Here is a 23,826-nt window from a genome sequence, read left to right on the forward strand (position 1 = left end):
TTATGTCCAAAGCGGGATGGTTTCTGATCATAATTACCTTTGTGAGATACTTACTAATTTTTGGCAGAGTGAATCGATTTAACTAAATTGTCTGTATCTCTTACACATTGAATAACAAACAAAGTGTGACACACCATAAATGTCCATCCATTGTACAGTTTAATATTTTCTTTGAACACGGAGTATCATGACCGGTTATCTCAATGATAAACATTATCCACAGTCCTATGACAGTCATTAATGATTCCAATAAAGCAGCAGAAAAGGCTATAGTTACACTTTCATAATTAGAACTTCTGAATCAGCCACTGTGTAGGTAATAATATGAACTGACTGGAGGAAGGTTTTGACCTTTTCAAAAAGTTCACTTCCATCTCATCCCTTTTCTTTTCAGTGAGGTTCACATATCATACTGACATCACCCAAACAAGTTCAAAGTCTCTGAATAAAAGTTTTATTTTGCATAACTGCTACAGCAGTTGATTGAGTGAGGCACTGCAATAAAATAGGCACTTTGGTAAATGCTGAGATGCAACAGACAGAACATAAGGATATGAATCTTTTGTCTACACTGACAATGTGTAGATTACAGTCATGATGATGAGAGGAAAAACATGTACCCTTAAAGGAGAAATGAAATAAAATGACAGAAAAAAAATAAACAACAGAAGTTCCACAGGCTCCGCTTGATCCTGAATGAGGAAGTAGGAGGTCCATATAACTTTGGGTTACTCTGACACGGGGGTGGGGGGGGGGGGTGATTCATGTAACCCAGGTCATTTGAAGGCTGGTCTCAGTTCAGTTTATATAATTCCCTCTCTGTGGTAAATTGTAGTGGAGAGGTTTGGTTAAATCCAGAGGTCACCACAACACAGGGAAGTCCATCTTACTGAAGCTGGGGTCTCTGCGCTGCTCCCAGTAAGAGTTGTTACACACCCACGTGTCATTGTTTGACTTCCTGTGAACACATGAAATCAGGTTTTATGATCGATACATCTTGAAATGAAGAGACACCTGTCAAATGAACAGTATTTAAAATCGGTCGCAAAATAATGTTGAATATCAATGATGGCTTGAATCATCATGAAGTAGTAAATTCTCTCATTACAGAGTTTTGTCTTCATAGTGTTGATAATATTATTTTGGATAGCCTAGATGAGACAGTATATCGAAAAGCTTTGTTAACTATTTTACATGTGTTGGGTGTTGAGTAGAGCATCCGAGGAGTGGACATAACATAGACAGCACTGATAGCACATGAGAGACGGTGGCGGCTATGGCAGTGATATCGGACCATGTGCGACTGACCAATTACATGGAAAAAAACAAATCACACACAACAACAAACAAGCAGCATACTTGAAAAAGCGTGGCTGGTGTGTCATGTTGTTGTCCTGCAGCACTTTCCTCCTCTCCCTCTGAAGCTGCTCTATCCTCGTCTTCTGCTCCTCGGCTCCTTCTATGTTCCCCTCCTCCAACAGCCTTGGCAAAGAAGATCAAAAGAGTGAGTCAGAATCGGCAAGCAAGAATTTGGTATTGATAAAATCGCCAACGGCATTCATTCCACTCTTTCTCCTCAGGACAGGAAAACTTGGGCTTTCCCTTCCTCTGGGCAGACGTTGGCTGTGGTAGCTCCAGCCGACTCTGTGTTCTTGTCTCAATATGGCTACTAAATATTCCTACTTAATACTTGACTGTAATACTGGAGTCCTTCTTTAATGACCCTCAGATATGGCATGCTCTGGTCACCGGAGAAACAAGAAACTGTTTACACACGGTATGGTAGCAGGACAAAGCCAGGAAGATATGGCCTAATACATAAAATCCCCCATTTTTTCATACAACATTACATTTTCGATTTTAAACTATTTTAACCAACTTCAAAAAGCCAAGGAATTATTTCAAATAAGTTGGTTTTCTTTTAAAAATGATCAAACAAACATGGATTTCCCTAAAAGGAATAAAGTGCAAACCTAGCTTTAACCAAACTTAACCTTTCAAAGATAAATGAATAAAGTGAAAAAATAGCTGTTAGTTACTCAAGATAAAGGGAAAAAAATCAATGTATGCGTTTTTTTTTACCATCGTACTGACAAATTTGAATTTGAATTTTACAATTGATTTCCCGCCAAGCCCTAACACTAACCAATAACCTATCACTGTAAGTGTACCACAGCTGCGTTATTAATTTGGTACGGGAGCTGCAGATTTTTTTTACAGCAGCCTATTTTGACCTAGTGTGGGAAAGTTGTGAGTCATGGTGTTGCTGTTTGTATTCACTGTGGCATGACTGTGATGTCTGAATAACATGCAATGAATGTATAAACAGGAGGAATGCAGAGGAAGAGAATGAGAGTGAAAACCCCAGAGCACTGGTCTTCAAAGTAGATAAATCTGCTGAGAGTTTGATGATTTTTATTTCTACTTTAAAACACAACTGCCACAAAAAGAAACAGCATGTAAGTCTTATTTATCCTCTCTACTCTTTTTCTGTTTGCTCGATCACTCTTTTTCACTCGCTTGAGTCGGGAATCCAACAACAAAGCCTAACTTTGTTTTTTGTTTAAAAAATAAAACAAGGAATCTACTTAATTATTTGGTGAATGGAGTGTTACGCAAGTTGAATGAACCTTGGTGTCATGAACCTTTGGAGAGTATTACCCTCTGGATTTCACTGTTTTTGAAACTATTCTAAGGAACTACTGTAGATGGGGTTCCTGGTTCCTCAAAATACTGGTATAGTTTTTTTTCTCAGAAACATGGAAAGAAAAAACAATTATAGATGATGAATGAATAAACGAAAATGTGGTGGTTTGCTGTGTTACTTTTACATAAGCCGTACTTCTAATGCGATAATTCTCAAAGTATCATTAAATTGGTGTCATGTTCAAAGAAAGACCGTTTCTTTCTGGTCATAATAACCTTTGGGAGAGACCGAGAGAGAGAGGGAAACAAGCAAACTAAACTAACTTTTTTCATTTCCTCAGTGTTCTTTTATTATCCACACCTGTGGTTTTCCCACTGTGATGTGTCAAAAAGGCCTTGTGTGAAAAATTAATCCAACCGCAAATAAGGGGGTTCACAATATCACCAAATTAAAATCACTACATGAGCGGACAAAGCTTCTTGACACTTCATTCCTCTGGATGGAAACTCCTGTAGTGTGTTACCATGGTTACGCTCAAATTCACATGAGCTCAACCAGACTTTGATTGCTAAAAAGACCATTTGGTCTGATTTTGAAGATTTAAATCCATTTAGACAGCACATTAGAGCCGGCTATATGGTTTAGACATCAACAAGAGTAATAAATGATTAAGCTCCTAATGTGGCTGGGGATGATGTTTGTGGACAGACTCCTACAATTTAACATTCCAGACGGATAAGTAGCGCTAACCTCTGGTCCGGCCTGAAGCGTGTGTCTGTGGGGGGAAGCAGAGGTCTCAGGGTGGAGTCCAGCTCATTCAACTCCACTGCAAACTGGGTGAAACCGTAGTACTGGTCTTGGTCCACTGGCATGGGGTCTACACACACACACACACACACACACACACACACACGCACACGCACACGCACACGCACACAAATTAAAAGTTGTCATTTCATGGTAAGCTCAGTAAGTGTTGTGGTGTAAAAAACAACAACATTAGAACTGACTATTCAAGGGGCCAATCACTCACTTGTTCTCCAGATACATGTGGCAGAAGGTGGGTCCCCCTGGAAAACTGACTCGTGCCATTTTCCAAATATGGAGTGTATGACTTTTCCATTTGAGTCTGTAACCACGCCCTCTATCTCGTTCACTGTAGAGTTCCACGATCTTGCCTATAAAAAAATTAAATACAAATTGTACACTTTTGGCATTGGCTAGATGGAGGAAATACATTGCAAGTATGCCAGTGTTTAAGAGGATTGGGTGCTTGCCGCCTAATATTCCAGGCTCATGTTCTGAAAAAATCAGTTCCTATCTTTGTGCAGCAGATGGGGCCGTTTGCCTTGATAGTAATAATCATACAGCATGCCAAAAGAAAAGTGTTAAAAAGCCAACCAATAGTACTGAGGTGGACAATAGAAGTTCATGTGAAATGTGTTAGATCAAGTATAATAAGGGGGTAAACAACAGGAAGGCTTTGTAAAGTACAGTTAAAGTACAGTTTGTCTTTACAATGGAGCTACACAATAAATTTGCAGAAGGAGCGAGTCACACCCCACACATTTTATTCTGCATTGTTAAGCCATGAAGAACACATTTTACACAACCTATTTCCCTTCAAAATCAATTGCAGAATACTATAATAAATCTACTTTGGTCATTGCTTGTTTCAGCACAGACAGACAGCGATTTAGTTATCCATTTTACAAACCTTGACAAATGTGACTTTACACTGGCAGGCGTCATTGTTGATATTTTTGATGGACATCTCCCCATAGTGTTCGATCCAGCGTTGGCCGCTCAGAATGTTATGAATGCAGGACGTGACTTTGTTCCATTCGTAGTGGTCCCCAAACCTGTGGAAATTCAACACACATTAATGTCACAGATTGCATATTGTTTCACTCCTAGCACTTACAGCATATACTGTACAGTGTGTACAATGACACATGACTCATATTAAACATGTAAAGACTGGCTAAAGACTCACGCACATGCAAACAACAAAAAGCAAAGAAAGGACTTACGCAGGTAGTGTGACATGGGTGGTTCCCATGGGAACAATTTCCATGGATTTGCCCCAGAATTTATTTTTCCATCGGACATCTAAACGAAAAGGATCACAAGGTTGAGTGCTTGGGAAGACTGCTATAGTAACTTACATTTAATCCTCGAGGCCTTTTTCTGGTCTTTTCAGTAAACCGCAGTGACTTTTTATAAAGCACCTTTTATTCTGTTTTAGAACAACACACATGAGGTTACATTAGTATAATCTGCACATTCATTTGTTATAGTGTGTAGAAATGTAGCACCTAATCCTTTTACGATGGAAAGGTACAGTGATAACGAACGCCACGCAAGGTTAAACAAGCTGACTTAATCTCCCACAACACTCATTTTCACTTTAATACATTTAACCTTAAGTGTCTAACAAACACTCAGACAAAGGTGTACTGGCAGTGAAGCAATCTACAAAATAAACCCAGTCAAAGAGAGGGGGGGAGTATGGTAACTTTATTCTGAACACACTCCCTCCTGCTCACCTTGCCAAAAGCTGAAGTTCCTTGAATCACCATGACATGCTGACACAGGCGGGTGGTGACTCACCTTGGAAACGGAGAGAGGAGGCATAAGATGAGATAACAGCACTTTATCGAAAGCTTTTCCACAGTACAGCTCAGGAAGTATGTGCATGAATGAATCAAAAACTAACTGTGGGAAAGGTGATGCATGTACGTAGCTTTTTTTGTCAGAAAAACTATGTTTGTTTTGATGTATCTGTAGTATTATTATTTGTACTGTAAACAAAGAAGGGCAGCACAAGACTTCACTGATCTTTCTACATGGTTTGATACTTTGTTGGATTTTGAGAGTAGTTTTGCAACTTGCTTTATAGCATCAAACAGGAGGGGGCGCTGTTCTTCCAGTGCACAAGAACTTCATTGATACCTCTGTCATATACTAATCTAATACTTACATATCAAGCCTTTACCACTCTTAAAGCAGCTACGAGTAGCATTTAAATATCTTTTAAACAGCCTCATGTTTCCTCTGATAATCATGAATTACCTTTAACAGCAAACGAGACCATCAGTGCAAAGAATGATGTTTTTATATAGTTTTTATGACTGCGTTTGGTCTGGTCGCACAGTGCACACCCAGTCCGATTTTCGGTTCGCGCGTGCAGGCTCTATGGTCACATATCCGTATTGGTCGCAGATTTCAGTGTGGCGCAGCAACGCAATTTGAGAAGCCTATCCCTCCAGGGGCCTCATTTATAAAGCTTTGCGTGGGATTCACGTGGAAGATGGCATACGGTAGAAACTCAGGATGTACGTGCGAACAAAAATATTTGGATTTATAAAACACTGACGTCCTACGCCTGTTTCCCTTTATAAATCACAATCAACTCTAGATGTGGCGCTGCCTTTGCGGGCTTCACGTAACGCCCATATTTACCCATAAATAGTCACTGAAACGCCCCAAATTAATTTACTGAGTGCATGAAGGAAGTAGTGGCAATCGCCGACTGAAAGGGAAATGGAAAAATAGAATCCACACAGGGTGGATCACTGCGGTCACGGGGAAGTGCCCGTTGGAGAAGTGGCGACCAAGGAAAATATAGTTTGGTGGCACAGTGTGAGCGTAAAGGCGTCAGAGTGCAGCCTGTGGCGATCTCTGTGAACGCTGTGGCCGAAATAAAAAGAAGCGATCCGACATAAAAGTGGACGCAAAAAATTGCATATCCTCACACAGCAGTGTTTGTGCCGCGAGCGGGGGACAGGGACACTGAGACCCCCCATGGGAAACTGATTCGGGGAATTCCTCCCGCGGCACGGCGTTGGAGGGTTAATAATAAACTTCACAGCCCCTTTTAAAAACACAGTTACGACGTGCATAAAGAAAAAACACATAGATAAAACGGACTAAAAGACATGAAAAATGTGTGCAATATGTGATGTACAGTAGGCTTATGATTAGTGTATGAAACTGTGCACTCCTGTCTGCCTGACTGAGGCATCGAGAACAGCGTCAGTGTAAAACTAATAGGCTGTATTCCACCTCAATATAATCAGAATGAATTCAATAACATGCAGATAGGTTATTGTTTAATAACTGCAGAGCATATTCGAACGTTGTTGTTTTTTTGCACTCATATATCTCCGTTTGTAGGCTATTTAAGATCCTAATTAGTTTTTTTTTGTGGTATCACTCCATGGAAAAATCCGTGGAGGCATTTATTTATTAGTTGTTAAAATTGCTTCATCCGTTTTGCAAAGGAACTCCCAATATATGATAGACCTACATGGCTTAATAATAGGCCTATCTGGATTCCTATCTGAACACATTCATTCTCGCACTTCATACATGTGCCGGCAGAGTCGCCGTTTCTCCTTTCTCCACTTTCTGTGCGTACGCATGGGTCAGAGCTTGGGAGAGTGGTAGACGGGCGGGAGGGCGTTGCCAAGCAACGTATACACAATTTCACGGGAGCGAACTAGACTGCAGTGTTTACTCCTAAATGAATGAGCCTACTAAAACAAAGTTTAATTTGCCTCACCATCATCAGATGACCATTATTCATCTGAAATAGTCATTATTTACAACAACATAAACACATTACCTCATCGTGATCCATACTAACTGCCGTCTTTCGTTCATTCACTTTCTGTGAGGACACGGAATCTTTCTGCTCCGTGAGAGTAGTTAGGTGACACTGCATCAACTCATTGCAATTAGGTGTGTGTAGCACTGACTGGCATTAGTTGATGCAGTGTCACTAACCACCCTCACGGAGCCGAAAAGAGTCCGGTGCCCTCACACTTTCAACACACGGACATGCACTATATTGCTTCCTGATCATTTGAATCTTGCACGCCCGGCACAAGCTAAAAAACAGCTTCACGACAGCTGGCGTCGTAAAAATACTACCGCTTTTGTCCAAAGGGGCCGCCAATGGACAAAGTTACTCGTAGTGGCTTTAACTTAACACATGTAACTTCATTATAAATACATAGATAACTTATGAAATAATTGATTAATTTGTCTCAAGCATGATGATTTTAATTACTTCATGTTCTTGCACTGAAAATCTATATTGTTTGTGTTTTAAGGTCATGTGAAGTCATCTGAACTTTGACCGGAGTGTATTCCCACACAGTCAATCAGTGTGCAGTAAACCATGTGACCGGTTACCTGTTCAGCTATGAACCTGAAGCCTTTATCTGGTCTGTCACACTCGTACGTCTCTCCCAGGACCGGGTTAAAGGGTTTACTTCCTGCTCGATGGTACGTTGACGCATACGCAGATATTGCGAATGTAGCAACATACACCTGCAGAGGAAAAATCAGAAAGGACCAATGACATTAGTTACATTTGTACTGTGTACTCAATGTATTAGCATGTGCACCACCATGTGTTTCATGCAGAACCTGTGTGTGTTTGTTCATATGCGACACCATTTTAGGTGAAGGTAAAAACGTTTAAAAAAAAAAAAAGAAAAGGACCATTCAAAGCTTTTTCCTTGCAATTAAATATTCATGAAATACTCTACAACAAACTCTTCCAAAAGACGAACAGAAGAGCATTTAAAAAGCTTCCAGAGCACACTGAGCTAAAAATAAATTTCTGGTCTATTTTTTGCCACTTTGATCACTCATCTCATCTGACATCATGTGTATCTAGTTCTTGCAGTTTTTTTTTCTCAATACAGTATTGGTCAAGTGTGTGTGTTCCTTTCTCTCTCACCATGCGCTGATAAGGATCCTGGGTTTGGTTGGCGGTGTCCAGTAGCTCGCTGTACTCCAGCTCCTCAGACAGCCTCTGCAGGGTGTTGAGTGGTTCGTTGAGCTGGACGGGCATGGCCACCTTGGACAGGTCCTTACCGATGTTGTTCCTCAGGATGTTCCACAGGCTCACGCTGCTGATGAGGCTGGGAGAGGGCAGTGTGAGGCGCCGACGGGCCACGGGCACCATACTGCTCACTACAGGGGAGTAATGAGGAACCAAATGACTGGTCAAACAAGGCAGCAGCAAATAAGGTCATTCTAAAACGTTTTGCCTGAACGCTGTTTTTTTATTTGTATTGGAAATAGTAAATTTAAAAACAAATGAATTCTTTGTTTCTTTTAGCTTCGATCCACTGATATTGATCATACTAGCATAATACTTCACAAACACTGTCTGAAAACTATCGATAGACTAATACTGAAGAGATCAATGTCATTAAGACATCTCTTTCTCCTGCACAAGCTCTAATCTAAACCAGATGATTCCAGATAAAACCAACATTTTTCTTTGTATTGAGTTCACCTAGAGAAAAAGGTTAACGCAAGGGAAATATAAAACTGACACCATCTGCAGCAATGAATAAATGATGCTTGTGGCAAATATTGTATGATGAACCATCGTACTGAATTGGTTAACACGTATGGGCGTGTTCAATACATTCTCTAAGCAAGTGACTGATTTCTAGGATTTTTTTGATAGTTTTATTTGATCACACTTGTGCACTTCCCTGCGTCTCTTTTCACTGTCTGTTTTTCTCAATTGATATGTCCTAACACACATATACAGACACATAAACAATTTGTTACTGTATCATGTACCAGAGTCGTGTCTCTCACTGCCTCCCTCATTGCTGTAGGTATCCATGGAGACGCTGTCACTGACATCACTGATGTACGAGTCATCGTCAGACACCTGGAGATGGAAAATCAATGGTCAAAGGTCAAAGAGCGACCAGGACAAACAAAAAAATTCTTTAGTCATCCGAATAGAATAAAAAAATGTCGCTATTGGATTTAAATGTTCAAGTCATTCATAAAAGGAAAATGCGTGACCATGTAATGTATAATAAACATCAGTATGAGGTAGAGGATAAGGAAGTAGTGCCTCACCTCTGAGGAGGAAGAGGAGAGGAGGTACTCCTGAGCATCAAAGAACTCTGATATGGACTCAGGGATGGATGCTCTGCTCTCATTGGACGCCTGGTGGACCAAGGAGTGGGAGGCACCTGGACATTCCTGAGGAACAGAAAATAATGATATTGGTTAAAACTGGACGCGTTTGTGACAAGTGGCGGTCATGTGATTTCCGGTACAGAGAGACACTCACTGAGGCAAAGGTGGTCTTCAAGCCCATGACCTGCGCTGGCTGTGGGGCCTGCCTGTCGATGGTGTGCCTCAGTCTGTCTTTTTCTGCTACTAGGGAACTAAAGGTGGATTTCAGTGTGGTGTGGACTGGAGAGAAGAAAATGCAGGGAGGAAAAAAAGAGGAAGACAAGAGGTAGAAAGTTGTCATGGAAACTATCTTACCATTTACTGTAGAAGCAAACCCCTATAAAAAAAAATATATATATTTTATCTGCAGGTACAATTATTGTAAAGTTAAACTAGCAGGGACTCACTGTTGTTGGCCAGCCTGCAGAAGTCCTCCTGTAGACGGGACACGTCTGTGGGCGAGTCTGGGGATTGGGGGCAGACCTCCTGGGTGTTTGCCTCAGTGGTGGACAGATTGGGATTGGAGGCGTGGAGGCGAGGGGACTGGGAGGAGATGCAGCTTGGAACCTGTAGGAACAAAAAGAGAGGAAGGGGAAGAGCTTAATGATTGTGAACACATTTTTATTTTATTTGTTTAATTATCAGCAGAACATGGAAAAGCTGCCTAATGTACCTGTAGTGTGGCTTTGCTTTCTTTGCCATTGTTTTTGGATCGCCATCTCCTCGGTCTTTTCTCCTTTTTGGGGATGTCATAAGAAGACGCCTGTGGTAACACAAGAAAAATGGGGGATTAGAAGGGAGTAGGATGGAAGATTACTACCAGTGTTGGCTCCTGAACAAACAAAATTCAAATTTTTCTTTTCGGTTACACCCACAAATTATTACAACCACAAATACCTTTGACAAAGACAAAAGAACACCATTACATTTTGCATCACGGCTAACTTTTATCTGCGTGTCGGTGCTTACTTGTAGGGCACTAATGGCTGGAGCTGAGTATGTGCGGTGGAGGACCTCCATGCTCTTCAGCAGCAGGTTGAGTTCGAGGAGATACGATTCACATTCCTCCAAGTCTAACGTGAAAGAAAGAGATCAGACAGTTGTTTGGGTGCATGCGGGCAAGGGGGGAGAGAGATAAAAGACAAAGGATTGACTGCAGTGAGACACAACCAACCTTTGGAACACTTGTCCATGTCCTCCGAGGAATGGAGCCAAGAGCTGACCTTCGCCTGGTGGACCGATGACGCCTGCTTAGTCAGAGTAGCCCTCTGTTTAACAAACCACATAGACGGAAGAGAGAGGATGAGTCGCATGAAAACCTCACTGCATCAATTTTAAAGGGAACAATATAGACATTTGTTTGATGTTTTTTCGACAAAGGGAAAGCACAAAGGGACCAACTTACATTTCTAAGGGTGTCATTATGGGAGGGAGAGGCGTGTGGGTGGAAAAGGTGCCTCTCGTGGGGATACATGGCAATTTCGTTCTGCCGAAACACGCGGTGATGACGCAGCTTTGACACCCACTCGTCAAACAGCTCCGCAGACTTCACCTTGGGTGGCAAAGAATATAGTCAGTTAAGGAGCAGGAACTTGGAGGAAGCTGCTGCGAGCCTCTTTGTGCAAAACAGAAAACAGCAAATGAGAGATGAAAAGCATGTAGGCGGCGATGCAATTATGTACATGTTTATCTCAGAGAAAGGGCACTGACAGGCTGGTAAATTCAACACAACTTACCTTTAAGTGATAGATGTTATCCTCCGTGTCCAGGTCAATGCACATGACTTTCTTCTTGATTGACATGACGGAGAGGCCGACATCAATGCAGCCGTGAAGTTTGCCCTTCTTCAGCTGTGAGCAAAAGACTTTGTTAGCCAGTGTCTGTATGGGTCATAATCTAAGTGCATGCAATAACAGACAGATGGCGCTGTCGAGGCAATACCTACATCACTTCCACGCTTTGCGTACTTCAGGATGCCTTTCTCCAGCACAAAGTATCTCTAAGTGGGAAGAAATATCAAATTCAATCAGCATTTATTCACAAGAATTACTGTTTTTAGTTCTTGCCACCCTCGAATCATAGGTTAAAAAGGTAGAGTCAATGATTCTGGAGAACGCTTGTCATAATAGCTTTTTGTCAAAATCAGTGAATATCTCCTCACGATCCGCTACTTGTCCGTACTCTTTGTGAACTGAAAAATAATATAGTGTTAATAGACAGCCTCTGTAAATGGACAAGTTGCTAGCTTTGGTGGCCCGTGGCGCCCTTTGTATGCATACCCTTTGTTAACAAAAGTGAATATGACAACATACGTTCTCTAGAATCCCTGACCCCACCTTTAAATTGTACTTTGGTCATACAGTAGTTAAACACACCAAGAAAAAGCAATGCATGCAGACAATAACACCACTTTCCCTTGACCCTGCCATAAAAATTCCACCACAGCAGTAGTGAAAAAGGGGACCGGCAGTGTCGATAAGGGCCATGAACAGACGTAACAACAGCCTTCAAGAACACCTTGCTCACTTTAGTTTAATTATTAAAAAAGGAATGAATAGTTATTTGACAGTCCTAGAGACGCCCTTCTCAGATAACATAACAAAAATGCCTGCGTAAGTGGCAATTCAATCATGTGGCAAGACAGAACTTTCCAGGTATGCATGAACAGCACACTCACAGAGGGAAGAGGCGGAGGAAGATGAGTCAGGGTTACAGTATGATCAGCTGGGAATGAAAAGAATGGAAAGAAGGAAATAAAGAGGGCTATAATGGTGTAGAGGAGGAAATATGGAAATAGCTTGAGGTATTTAAAAAGATAGGAGGCCAGAAATCTAGGTAGGAAGAGGCATGGTTGGAAAGAAATGACAACAAACCCCAATGTGCACAATCACTCTTGAAATGTATAACTGTAGTATTTCTTTAGAATAATTTTACACAACGCCTTCTGAAAACACTATCCATCTTATTTTTTTTAAGAAAAACAGCTACATGTGATGAATACAGTGCAGGAACACCCCACATGCAAACAAGGACTTTAGAAAGTCACTATCTGACATCCCCTTGCATCAAAAGCAACCAAGTTAAGTATAGAAAAAAGGAGGTCTTTGGTTGACTAAAAGGCAGCATGGAGGCAGCAGCAGTGTTCTATATTAAGAAGTGTTAAACTGCTGTAGCTGTCTGGGGGCTTTATCATAGGGCTGCTGAGGTGCTCACCTTATGCCACCCCTTCATGGGCCACTTCCTCCTCTTGAGCAGGAAGCCCTCCTGTCCGTCAGGCACCTTCATGTTAGCAGGAGCCCCCCGGAGCCCCTCCACAATCTCCCAGCTGTCCTAAAGGGGGGGACACAGGGGTAATACTGTATGAGTGGGACACACAGGTCAATGCGGTTTTCCTTGAAAGACACAGGACATGTAACACAATCTAAACATGTAACTAGATAGTGGATCACATCATAATCATCATCACTAGCTGGGTTTCTATCACCCTGCTTCTATGCTTATTTTGAAGAATTGCATCAGAAAAGGGGGATGGAAACGTCAAAATTTTATAATAATAATAATGAAATCCTTTAATTTCCATCAACGTTTTTGCACTCGCCTGAGGTGTTTCTTTGACTTATTCTAAAAAGAGTGATTGCGCAAAATAAAGAGATTGAAACACATCTGTTGAATGAGTTCTGACGTAGTGAGCATTGAACTCACTTGACTGATCAGCCCTTTCCACTTCACCGTATTGCCATTGCGTGCATCATAATCTCTTCATAATGTCTCCACATAGCAGTAAACATACAATACCAACTTTAATAACACCCTGCCCTATTAAAATAATTTACTGCAAACCTCTCTCTCTGTTTGTTTTGTCTCCGGTTTGTAACAAACAGTATATACTATCATGGCCTATACCGCGTACTGTACCTTTGAAGTGCCATGCTGTTGTGACAGCAATACCAGTTATTGTAAAAACAGTGTTACTTTTAAGTGTGTAAAGAGTGTGCTTTGTGGTTTCTAGAAGCACTGAAATGTTTAGTCACATAGAACCCTTACTAATTTAATAAATTTCAACAGCATGACCTAAAAAGAACACACACATGCGCAGATTGCGCACGCACGGTTATATTATTCAACCTTCTTCACAGCCTCAGAGATACCATGGTGCATTGTGCATTTACATTTTGCAAAGCTGAATTGAGTTAATACTAACTGAGAAGAAAAGCAAATACTGAAATGTTAATGGTGGCTGCGAGCGCAAGCACACTTACTTCATGCTGCACATTAAAGTACCACACACACACACCTGGTTACTGTCATGCTTAGAGGAGCCGCTGGTGTCACTGTGAGTGGGCGATGGCGACGTCATCTTGTCGCGACTCGACTGCTTTCTGCCCACCGCCGTCCCGTTTCTATGGAAACCGCAGCAACGGAGATCAGAGCAGAATAGCTAGGAGGAGCATCACTCCCTCTGACCTTTGAAGGCCACGCCGCAACCACTGTCAGCACTGCAGAGAGAGAGAGAGAGAGAGAGAGAGAGAGAGAGAGAGAGAGAGAGAGAGAGAGAGAGAGAGAGAGAGAGAGAGAGAGAGAGAGAGAGAGAGAGCAGCAAAAAGGTTGGGCTTATTTTTAAAGGGAGCAGTAGCAGTACATACTGCAGGACTAGACGGATAAGAACAGAGGAATGGCTTACTCACTGGGTGTGTATGACTGGTCTAGGAACCAGCTAATTGAGGATATAAAAAAAACTCTAGGGAAGCTTTGTTCAAAAAGGAAGCCAAACAAAAATAGCAGCAACAGAAACATGTGAAAGGTCAATAAGCCTTTATCATCATGAGCTTGTTTTACACATAGTTTACAGGTTCACACACATTATCTCAAAATAAAAGTCACTGACCGTGGCAGTACCATAAGATTTAAGATCAAACTCCACATTGTAAACAAGCATGTGAGCATCATGCAAACTACCATCACTGAAAAAATAAAAGGTTATGACTCCAGAGAGGCCACTTCTGTTTCCATGTGACAAATGCAATTAACACATAGTTAATGTGAAACCAGTGAATATAAGATCTTCTTCCACACAAAAAGAATAGACAGACATAAGGTGATAATGCAAATGATTGAGCCTTTCAAGAAGAAGGCGGGTTCAGGTGTTTTATCGTCCCATGTGCTTCACTAAGCCTCCTTCTACAGTATCAGCATTTTGGATTTGAATTTTTAAATTTTTTTGAATATTTCATTTACATGTTGATTAAATGTTGTGTACGTGACACTCTGCCATGAGGCTTGTGAGAGTCAGGGAAGTCTCAACTCTCATGAGGGGAACATTCATTCCTATCCCTGCCACAAATGACATGCCCCAACCAGGGCTGTGTATATTATACCCCTATTTGTGCTTAAAATGCCACTCCCTTTGTGCGCTGGTACTGTCAAAACACTGAACTCCTGGGGGCTTGCGCGGACGTGCACTGCTAACATCTCTGTCTGGTGGATTAACACAGGGAGGGGAATGCCTGTGTGCTTTGTGTGTGTGCTGCTTGCAGGCAAATGTGTGTAAACCCTTGGATTTTTTAAGTATGCTGCTGCTAACTACATCCTCTGCAAACGATATGGTGCTATGAGTGAGTGAGTTTGTGTGTGTTTTGAGAATGTATATGTATGTATGTATGTGTGTGTGTGTGTGTTGTGTAGTGTAGTGTAGTTCCCCAAGGCCTCGCTTACAGTCAGCACCATGCCCAGGACATGAGTCATCGACAGGAAAGAATGTGCTCCGTGCTTCTATACCCCTGACACACCATAATAACACACAGCGAGCTACAGTCAACACTTGGCTAAAAGCAGACTGAAACATACACACACACACACACACACACACACACACACACACACACACACACACACACACACACACACACACACACACACACACACACACACACACACACACACACACACACACACACACACACACACACACACACACACACACACACACACACACACACACACACACACACACACACACACACACACACACACACACACACACCTACTTTGCAGCTCTGGAGCACAGACTAAAAGGAGAGGCAACATATTTGAGTAGGCTCCAAATGATAAACTCAGGGAGCGCGATGTTAGCTCATCAAGCTGTTGCTTTTTGCCTCCTTTCAGGCTGTGGCATGCCTGGCGTCTCCAGCTGCATCTGAAGCTCTATAGGGCTAGTTCAGGAATTCAGTAACACGTTACAGATGCATATTTTAATCTTTGCAAATACAGTCTAGACTTGACTAGATAATATGAATACATTGAATGCTTACGTTACAGATGCTATTAACCTTGTTATTATTTTGGGTGAATATCATATTCATCCCTTCTGACTGTTTGACGAATTATTATTAATATATTTGTTTCCCTATAAGCGTAACATTCCACTACAATGTTTCAATAAGCATGGTCTTTATTTGAAATCGTTTCATCATTACACCATTGTTTTTCTCAATAACTGTATGATCTGTAATTATGTTGTGTTTTCCCCTACTTGCTTTGTAAACTGCATTGTGATAATTAAAAAAAAAAAAAAAGAAAAAACTGTCTAGACTTTAGAAAGCCAAAGGTACATCCAGCTGTGAAGTGTTGTGTAATGGTATGTAGCATAGGAGCTGGCGGCCTCAATGGCAAATTTCCAGCTGTAAGTGAACACAATGGTGATAACATTAACAATAAGGGGTGGGTAAGGGCAGCAGCGGCATCAAGCCCCACCTTACATAACAAACTCGCAGCAGTAGCCTTCCATTCCTTAGCCTTTTCCCTTTCACAAAACTCAGCAGCAACGCTTGCAACTAAACACTTCCTTTTGAGCAAAACCACAAAAATGTTGCAGTCAGGTTTAGTTTTGAGGTGTCACGACTACCCCACCACACTTCCTCACTTTGCTTGCTTAAAACCAGCTTGTGCGAAAGCTGTGCAAATGAAGCTGGGAGAGATGTCAGTCCTCGAAAAAAAAATCCCACTGAGTGCCCTACTTACCTCGACTGAGTGATTACTGTAGTGTGTTGTACACCAATGACTGAGCCTCCCGCACCGAAAGACTAGAAGTGCTCGGGTTCTATTGCCTCCAGTCTTACGTAATGGGAGTCAATCATTGATAGTCCAACACCTTGTAAATGATCTGTTAAGAAGATGGAAAGGGGGTCATTCGCGCAACAAGGGCCAATGCCACGGAGTCACAAGGTCCATGTGAGGGGAATAAAAAGTTTAAAGGTGAAGGAAAGGGGTGTGTGTGTGTGTGTGTGTGTGTGTGTGTGTGTGTGTGTGTGTGTGTTTCTTTCTTTCTTTTTTCACGTGTATCAGCATTCAGGAGATCAGCTGATGGGAAGGAAGAAGGCACATATGGAAAACCAATTGGTCTTGTCAGGATGTGTGGCAGTGTGAGACCACAGTGGGTCTTGCATGGGAAACCAAAAAGTATGAATGGGACAAGTACTATAGTAGGGTATACCAGCCAGCCCGTGCATACTGAATGATTCTAACCTGGGTGTATGCTTGCCTTTCTTTCCCTCCAGCATAGTTTCTCTCTCACTGCAGTGCACTGAGGGTAAAAGTATCTTCAATGGTATTACAACGAGTACAGGTATCTCCCCTAAACTCCCCTTACTTAAAGGTGCTATAAGCGGAATGGTTCTTTTAGCTAACTTCCTGTCAGTTACTGCAGTTAGCAGTCCCCTCGCTCGTCCCTACGTCACCACATTAATGCAGTGCGGTCTTCAAGCAGCAAGTTATCTAGCGTCATCTCAGATCCATAAGTGTGATAAAACATGATAAAAACCATCAAAACAGACATTGGGAAGGATTTTTACCTGCTCCGCCATTGTAGGCGCATACACATTCACCCATCTGTTGCTCTGGCGTGCACCGGCAGTGAGACCATGGAGTGTATATACTATATATGAGTGAGACGAGTGTCGGTTTGTAGCGTTCTCTCTTCTGATTGGATAAAAATTTCGGGATACTACAATAAGTTTATTTGCCGATTGCATGCAAAGCAGCTGACTGAGAGATTGGCTTTATGAAACGCGCATATTATGTAAGTGAGCACTGTATGAATAAAGAGCGATTTAACACTTATATTAACATAAATAAACCGCTTACTTCACCTTTAAGATGACAGGATTAAAAACCAGTTTCTACGTTCAGCCAGCGCAGATTTGCCTTTGCTACACAGGGCATGTAAACATCACGAAGCGGAAAGCATCCATTATTATCAATGAGAGCTGCTACACCGGCATAATAAGCATGCACAGCAAGATTTCTAAAATAGACTTGAAAGCTATTTTTACGAGCGCTTCACCACCATGTGTCTACACAAGAATGAATGAATAATACATGTTTTTTTCACCCGTAATGACAGTAAAGTCAAATACATTTTAGTCATGTTCTGCATCATTCCTGCATACAATTGAATTGCAGTCCACCAACACATTGTTTTTCCTGTGTGTGTGTGTGTGTGTGTGTGTGTGTGTGTGTGTCTTATGTTTGTGGTAAATCAGCCCGCGGCTTTGCAGGACTGTGTTAATTTGTGGCACAAAGCTGACTCGTGACCTAAATCACACAAAATTAGGAAAACTGCAGAAGATTGTGTCCTCCCTTCCTTTCAAAGGTTGTTCTGAACAAAGCAGACATAATGTTGCTCCTCCTGTTGCTTCCGACAGCAACTCTGCCGCGACACAAACTTTGCCGGTGTAGCAGGAGGACGGCGATTTACACTTTCTCTTTGACAAGTCTCATTCCCAGCGACCAGCAAAGTAGTACTTAGCCTCCCTGTCTTACATGACAAACGTTAAACACCCTTCAATCAACAAACCTTCAAACAATAATCAAACAAATCATTAGGTACACCATCACATCCTTTTTGAGTTGCGCATGGCTACAGGGGATACATATACACATACAGGAAGCCTTGTGGCTTTGGTGAGTCAAACCCTCATGTTTTGGTAAACAGTTTCCATTACAGGATCTCAAGAAAACGAGGATGGAGCATGAGGAATTGTCAGGCTGGTGTTTCCAGTCCTGCCAGCACAAACTTGACACAGACAGACAGACAGAAAGACATTCACTTGGAAGCCAGTCCATCTGCTTTTTACCTTTCCAAATATATCGCAACAGCAGGACAGCCATTAACCAGGCAGACAGGCAACATAGCTGCATCATGTCCTCCTCATTAATACTGGTTGTGAACAGGTCCTCGCAGATAGATAACCCATCTGTGGCTCTACTACCTCCACCAGAGCGTCAGAATCTTACCGGTAAAGCTTCTTGACAGAATTATGGAGTTAAAGCTGTGCAGTGATCCACTGATTATCAAACCGAGAGCCACCAAAGGATTGCTTTTAATAGACTCACATCTGTGGCAATATTATCTGGCTACTACATACATTACCACTACACCCAGGTTTTGTGAGAACATAGAGAATGTGTGGCGACATATGGTTTTGGATTGGTTGGTGGCAGTAGCACTTAGCTCACCTGACCTCTGACATCATGTATAAGTGTTTTTAGCCATTTATGTCAATCTGAAAGTAGAAAAGTACCAGTGCTGGCAGTATATGCAGGCAGAGACAAACAAATGTAGCTATCAGCCAGTGATCAAAGAGGGGAAAACATGGCACATGCATCTATGCCACTCAGCAGTCAGTCATTTTCTAGTACACAAAGAGAACAAGCTTGAGGATCCGCATACCCATGGACTCTTGACCAGTGTATTTTTCAAGAAGAAGCTGCATCACAAATGATGGCTTTCTGTCTCTTTCCTGCTGAGACAAGGGACACTTTGTGTAATTCAGCGCATCCGCAGGTTGCTATGGATACAAAAACCAACCCAGGCAAAGGCAAGAATATATTCACTTTGTTTTTTTCTTTATAGAAAATCTGAGGGCAAAACACATGGGGCTATTTATAGAACCTGTGCCGCTATCAGCAGAAGCACGATTTTGCATCATGAGTGTCAGTGCCGACTAGCCAGCTCGGCTGGAAGTAGGGCACAACATCCTATAACCTTATAAAACGGGCTATTCTCAGATTGGCCACTTGGTGTATTAGTCAACGCAGGAGCGCTCTGTATTTACCAGCTTTAAAGTGGGTGTTGTGTAAAGGAGAGAGTGACACAGAGATAACTAACTCAGTGAGTCACTTCAGCCACGCTGGATGTTTACGCCCCACAAATGTTGCAGGAGGAGTTGGAACGTTTTGGCTGAAATGTAATCAGCTGACTGATATATTTCATTGATTCTAGAGGCGCAATCTCCTGTCACCTTGAGATCCCAAGAATGGAAGGGGAGCAGCCTGGACCGACAGCCCCTTGAAGCCAGCAGGGATTCAGCCTCAAGGGCACTCCAACAGAGACAAGACGACACATGGATGTCAACCCAAATTGTTGGTTCGCAGGGCAGCCTCTCAGGGGCACCTTACACGGTGAAAACGTGACTTTTCCCGTTTTTGTTTTAAAAAAAAAAAAACCTGTTTAGACACAATTTTTCTGACATCTTCACTCGTACACATGTTTTCAGAGGAAACGGGACGAAATCGCTGTTGTAAGCATGCAAGCCAATAGTCAGCGGTGACACTCAGCCTAGTAGATAGCTCTTCCGGTACAATTGGATGCATAAAACCTTACTGTAACCGAAAATTAATGCCACTAATGTTCATAAAGCGGTTGGTGTAAGCTTGGGGTTACAAGTATTGTAAATGACAAGCTTTCTGTCCTCTTATTCCACCGCATTGAACTCGTGAAAACAGAAGACATGCTGATAGTGAAGGGACTTTGTGAGCGGCTACTTTCCTGTTAGGCGTACTTCAAAATAAAAGTCAACTCACGTGTGTCCAGTGAAATGCTATTAATGTTTAGCCAGTGAAATGCTTTTACTGTGAAGCCGTAGCCTTAATGCTCCTTTTGTTGAACAGTAGCCTAACTTAACCGCTGCGTGCTGAACTATGGATAGTGTTTTTTAATGTAGAGAGAGCCGTGTACCTGGCATATAGAAGTGACACACGTTTATTTTGCTAGAAAAACAGGCAGAGCACAAATCTTTCCCCAGACAAAGTGGCGGGTGGTCTCAATAACTTACTGCGGTAATCGCTTGGACTACATTTGGCAAGTGTTAGCCTATATTTTAGCCCTGCACAACACTCTCCGCTGATCACAGTGATGGTGCCGTGGAGGCACCGTTCATGTTGTCTTCTAACTTTATAACTCGCTTGTGGGTATTTTGACAGCAAATGTTAAAGACTACGCATGTGTGAGGTTGGAGCCGTGACGTCAGCGTTACCAGGGAAAATGGTTTTGGTGTTTACAAGAAACCAAAACCGTTGTGTTTTCCAAAAAATCCTCCCTGGGAGGTGATCTCAAAAACTTGCGGTTTCATGCGTGCGTTTGCTGTTTTCATGTAAATTATATGGTGCATCCGCGGGAATTTTTCCGCGTTTGCACCGTTTCGTGTTGTCGTGTAAAGTGCCCCTCACTACTACAACTCAGCCTAGGGCTGCAATTAAAGATCATGTATTAAAATCAGATGTCTAAACTGGTCCAACCATCAGTCCAAAAACCAAAGGTATCAGTTTTAAAATGAATATACCACAGTGAAACAACCTCCACAATGAGTCAATTGACTGTTATTTTTAGTTGTGTAAACATCTACACATATTTCTTTAATGTCGTTACAGCTTAATAAACCAGCCAGTCTCAGTTAAGTTATATTGACGAAAATCTGGGCTACAGTTTTGTTTACACCAGATTGAGCGCTGGGCTTGCAATGTGTGCCCACAGGCAATCTGTGAATGGCAAATTGATGCCTACACCACTCATGCATAGAATGATCATTTCTGGACTAAGAGAAGTGCTAAGGCCAAGGATTGATTTACAGTATAATAAAAAACAAAGTCATTCAAGGACCACAAAAGCCTGAAGTGAACTTTATGAAATAATGTTGCATGGGTAACCACCCACTATTTTTCATTCTGAAAATAGTGGAAAAGAAGTCAGGAGTATAGGCCTAAAGTCCACGAGCCTAGCAATAGATAGCCTATTAAATGTACGTTTAATAAAGAAAACTATATTCACATTTGATCAGCTGGAACTACCGAATTTGTTCCATTTTTGCTATATTGCAGCCTATTAAGTTTCTGTTGACTGACAAATTGATTCAACCAGGTAACCTATTCATTCATTTAATTTAGTCTACATGGGAAAATCGGGCTATTGTGACGAAGAATATGCTGTCTGGTGTAATTACACAACAGACAGCAACTTTGAATGAATGACTCCTATTGACATAGACTAGACTAGCAAGACTCCATGATCCAACCGCACTATAATCTCACTATTTATAATAAACGCAATGCAAAATATTAGGCTGTTTAGTTTATACTGGGGATTATGTCTGTCTTGTCAGTGCAGAGTCATTACTTGGAACAAACTCCGCGGGGAGAGACCACAGGTGTCCCGTATGAATTCACGGCCCCACTCCAGTTCCTGTTGCCAACAGCCAACACAGCAATAGCCTCCAAACTTGTCAGCGCAGACAAAAAAAAAACCCATGATATATCCCATGTGGTTGTAAACCCTGCACTACACACGTCACATCATCGATACAAAACACAAATATCATCAACAAACTGGGCACACGTATAGCAAAAACACAAAATGTCACGAAGGAAGTCCATCAATAATTCTATCGAAAGAGATATTTCACTTCAGAGCTAAAAAAGGTCGGCTCAAGAGACGACAGACAGGAGCGCTGTCAACTCTGCCGCTCAATTCAAACGGAAGCTAGAGAGGCAACAGCAAAAGCATGCAGACATGATTTCACAAGAATTAGTAGCGTTCATTTTAAGAAAAAAGAAAGGAAAATGCTTACAGTTCCTGGTGCAAAAGCTACAGCATCGTAACAGTAGACGGACACGATACCTGCTGGCTCCGGGGCTGCTCGTTTCGATCCACGAGCGACTGCGCGAGGAGGAGTAGGATGGGTTTGCTTAGTTGGCAGGAGTGACTGACGCCCCGCGCAGCCAATCACAATCGAGGGCGACCAAACCAGGGGCGGACAGTGTTTTTTTCTTTTTTGAACTGACCATTGGTGTGACGTAGACAAAAACATCAGGGGCAGGAAGATGTAATCAAGGTGAGAGTTTAGTTTAAGACAATGGAGTGACAGGTGAGCTCTGGCATGTCCACGCCTTACTTTATCATTGTGTGTATCTTAATGGTTGTTTTGTTTGTTTTGTAACCCTCATCCTCATATAGGCCTGGCTAGATAGACTATGGAAAGATGCTATTCATTTATGACCTTGTTTGCTTTCTCTCACGTTCATAATGTCTTGTAGTCAAAGCTATGCACTAAAGTTACGAAACCACCTTGTAATGTTACTACAAGGCCACAGCAATATCGTAGTTCTGTACTGTACAAATGTTAAAGGACAGATTAGGCGGCCTTAGAGGTCAGATAAAGTAGGCCACTCAATCATACAAGCTCCCAGCTTTTGATGAAGGCCTACAGTAAATGGGGGAATGGGATGCAACAAACGTTCATTTAGCATTAGGCTACAGAGTAATGTGCTAATTAGGCTATTAATCTTATTCATCTTTAAAGAGTATAGGCCTGGGAGAGATTCCCATGACAATGTTCAAAGGCCCATACTGTGATTAAATTACTCCTTTTGTCCATAAAACCTAAAAATAAATTCAGTTGATTGTCACTGAAGACAAAGAAATGTAGCTAAAATGTTTGCTGTTACTAGATAATGTTTGGTAGCCTAATTTTCCTCATTTTAAACTACACAGTCCCAAGCAGCTTGATGACATTATAACAGCTGTTTAATGAAACGGTTTGTCTCAGCTAGACTACAGTTGATTCCTTTAATAGCATATCTGATGTGCTACATTGTGGGAAACAGTTCGCTCATACTGTACATAAAAGCCAGTGGATGTGGACTCACAGTATGTTATAATAGTCTGTCTGGTCTGGAGCTATGACAGATTGTTATGTGCTTTTTCCTCAGACACTCTGGTTGCAAAAGATGGCTTATCCCACAAGTGCAGACTGCCAAAGCGATGAGTAAGTGAGAGAAGTTGTGTTATTGCTTTCGGACAGAGGGAGCATGTGGGTAAACCAGTGAGCATGTGTTCATGT

General features: G+C 41.9%; 1 protein-coding gene across 1 annotated transcript; it reads right to left on the reverse strand.

Annotated features, from left to right (window-relative positions):
- Positions 1-442: 442 nt before the first annotated feature.
- LOC307264549 (oxysterol-binding protein-related protein 3-like) lies at positions 443-22,638 on the reverse strand. The gene is made up of 22 exons (XM_080045969.1): positions 22,555-22,638; positions 13,950-14,151; positions 12,869-12,985; positions 11,601-11,654; positions 11,392-11,505; positions 11,061-11,207; positions 10,830-10,923; positions 10,625-10,728; positions 10,329-10,418; positions 10,063-10,222; positions 9,771-9,895; positions 9,554-9,679; positions 9,263-9,356; positions 8,403-8,638; positions 7,850-7,987; positions 5,197-5,260; positions 4,681-4,759; positions 4,365-4,509; positions 3,681-3,825; positions 3,398-3,524; positions 1,360-1,482; positions 443-958 (listed from the first exon to the last, which is right to left on the reverse strand). Exons 2-22 carry the CDS (start codon positions 14,010-14,012, stop codon positions 862-864), a joined length of 2,442 nt encoding a protein of 813 aa, XP_079902095.1. The 5' UTR covers positions 14,013-14,151; positions 22,555-22,638; the 3' UTR covers positions 443-861.
- Positions 22,639-23,826: the final 1,188 nt, after the last annotated feature.

Source organism: Ammodytes marinus, assembly GCF_949987685.1.
Source record: "Ammodytes marinus genome assembly, chromosome: 17".
Lineage (NCBI taxonomy): Eukaryota > Metazoa > Chordata > Actinopteri > Uranoscopiformes > Ammodytidae > Ammodytes > Ammodytes marinus.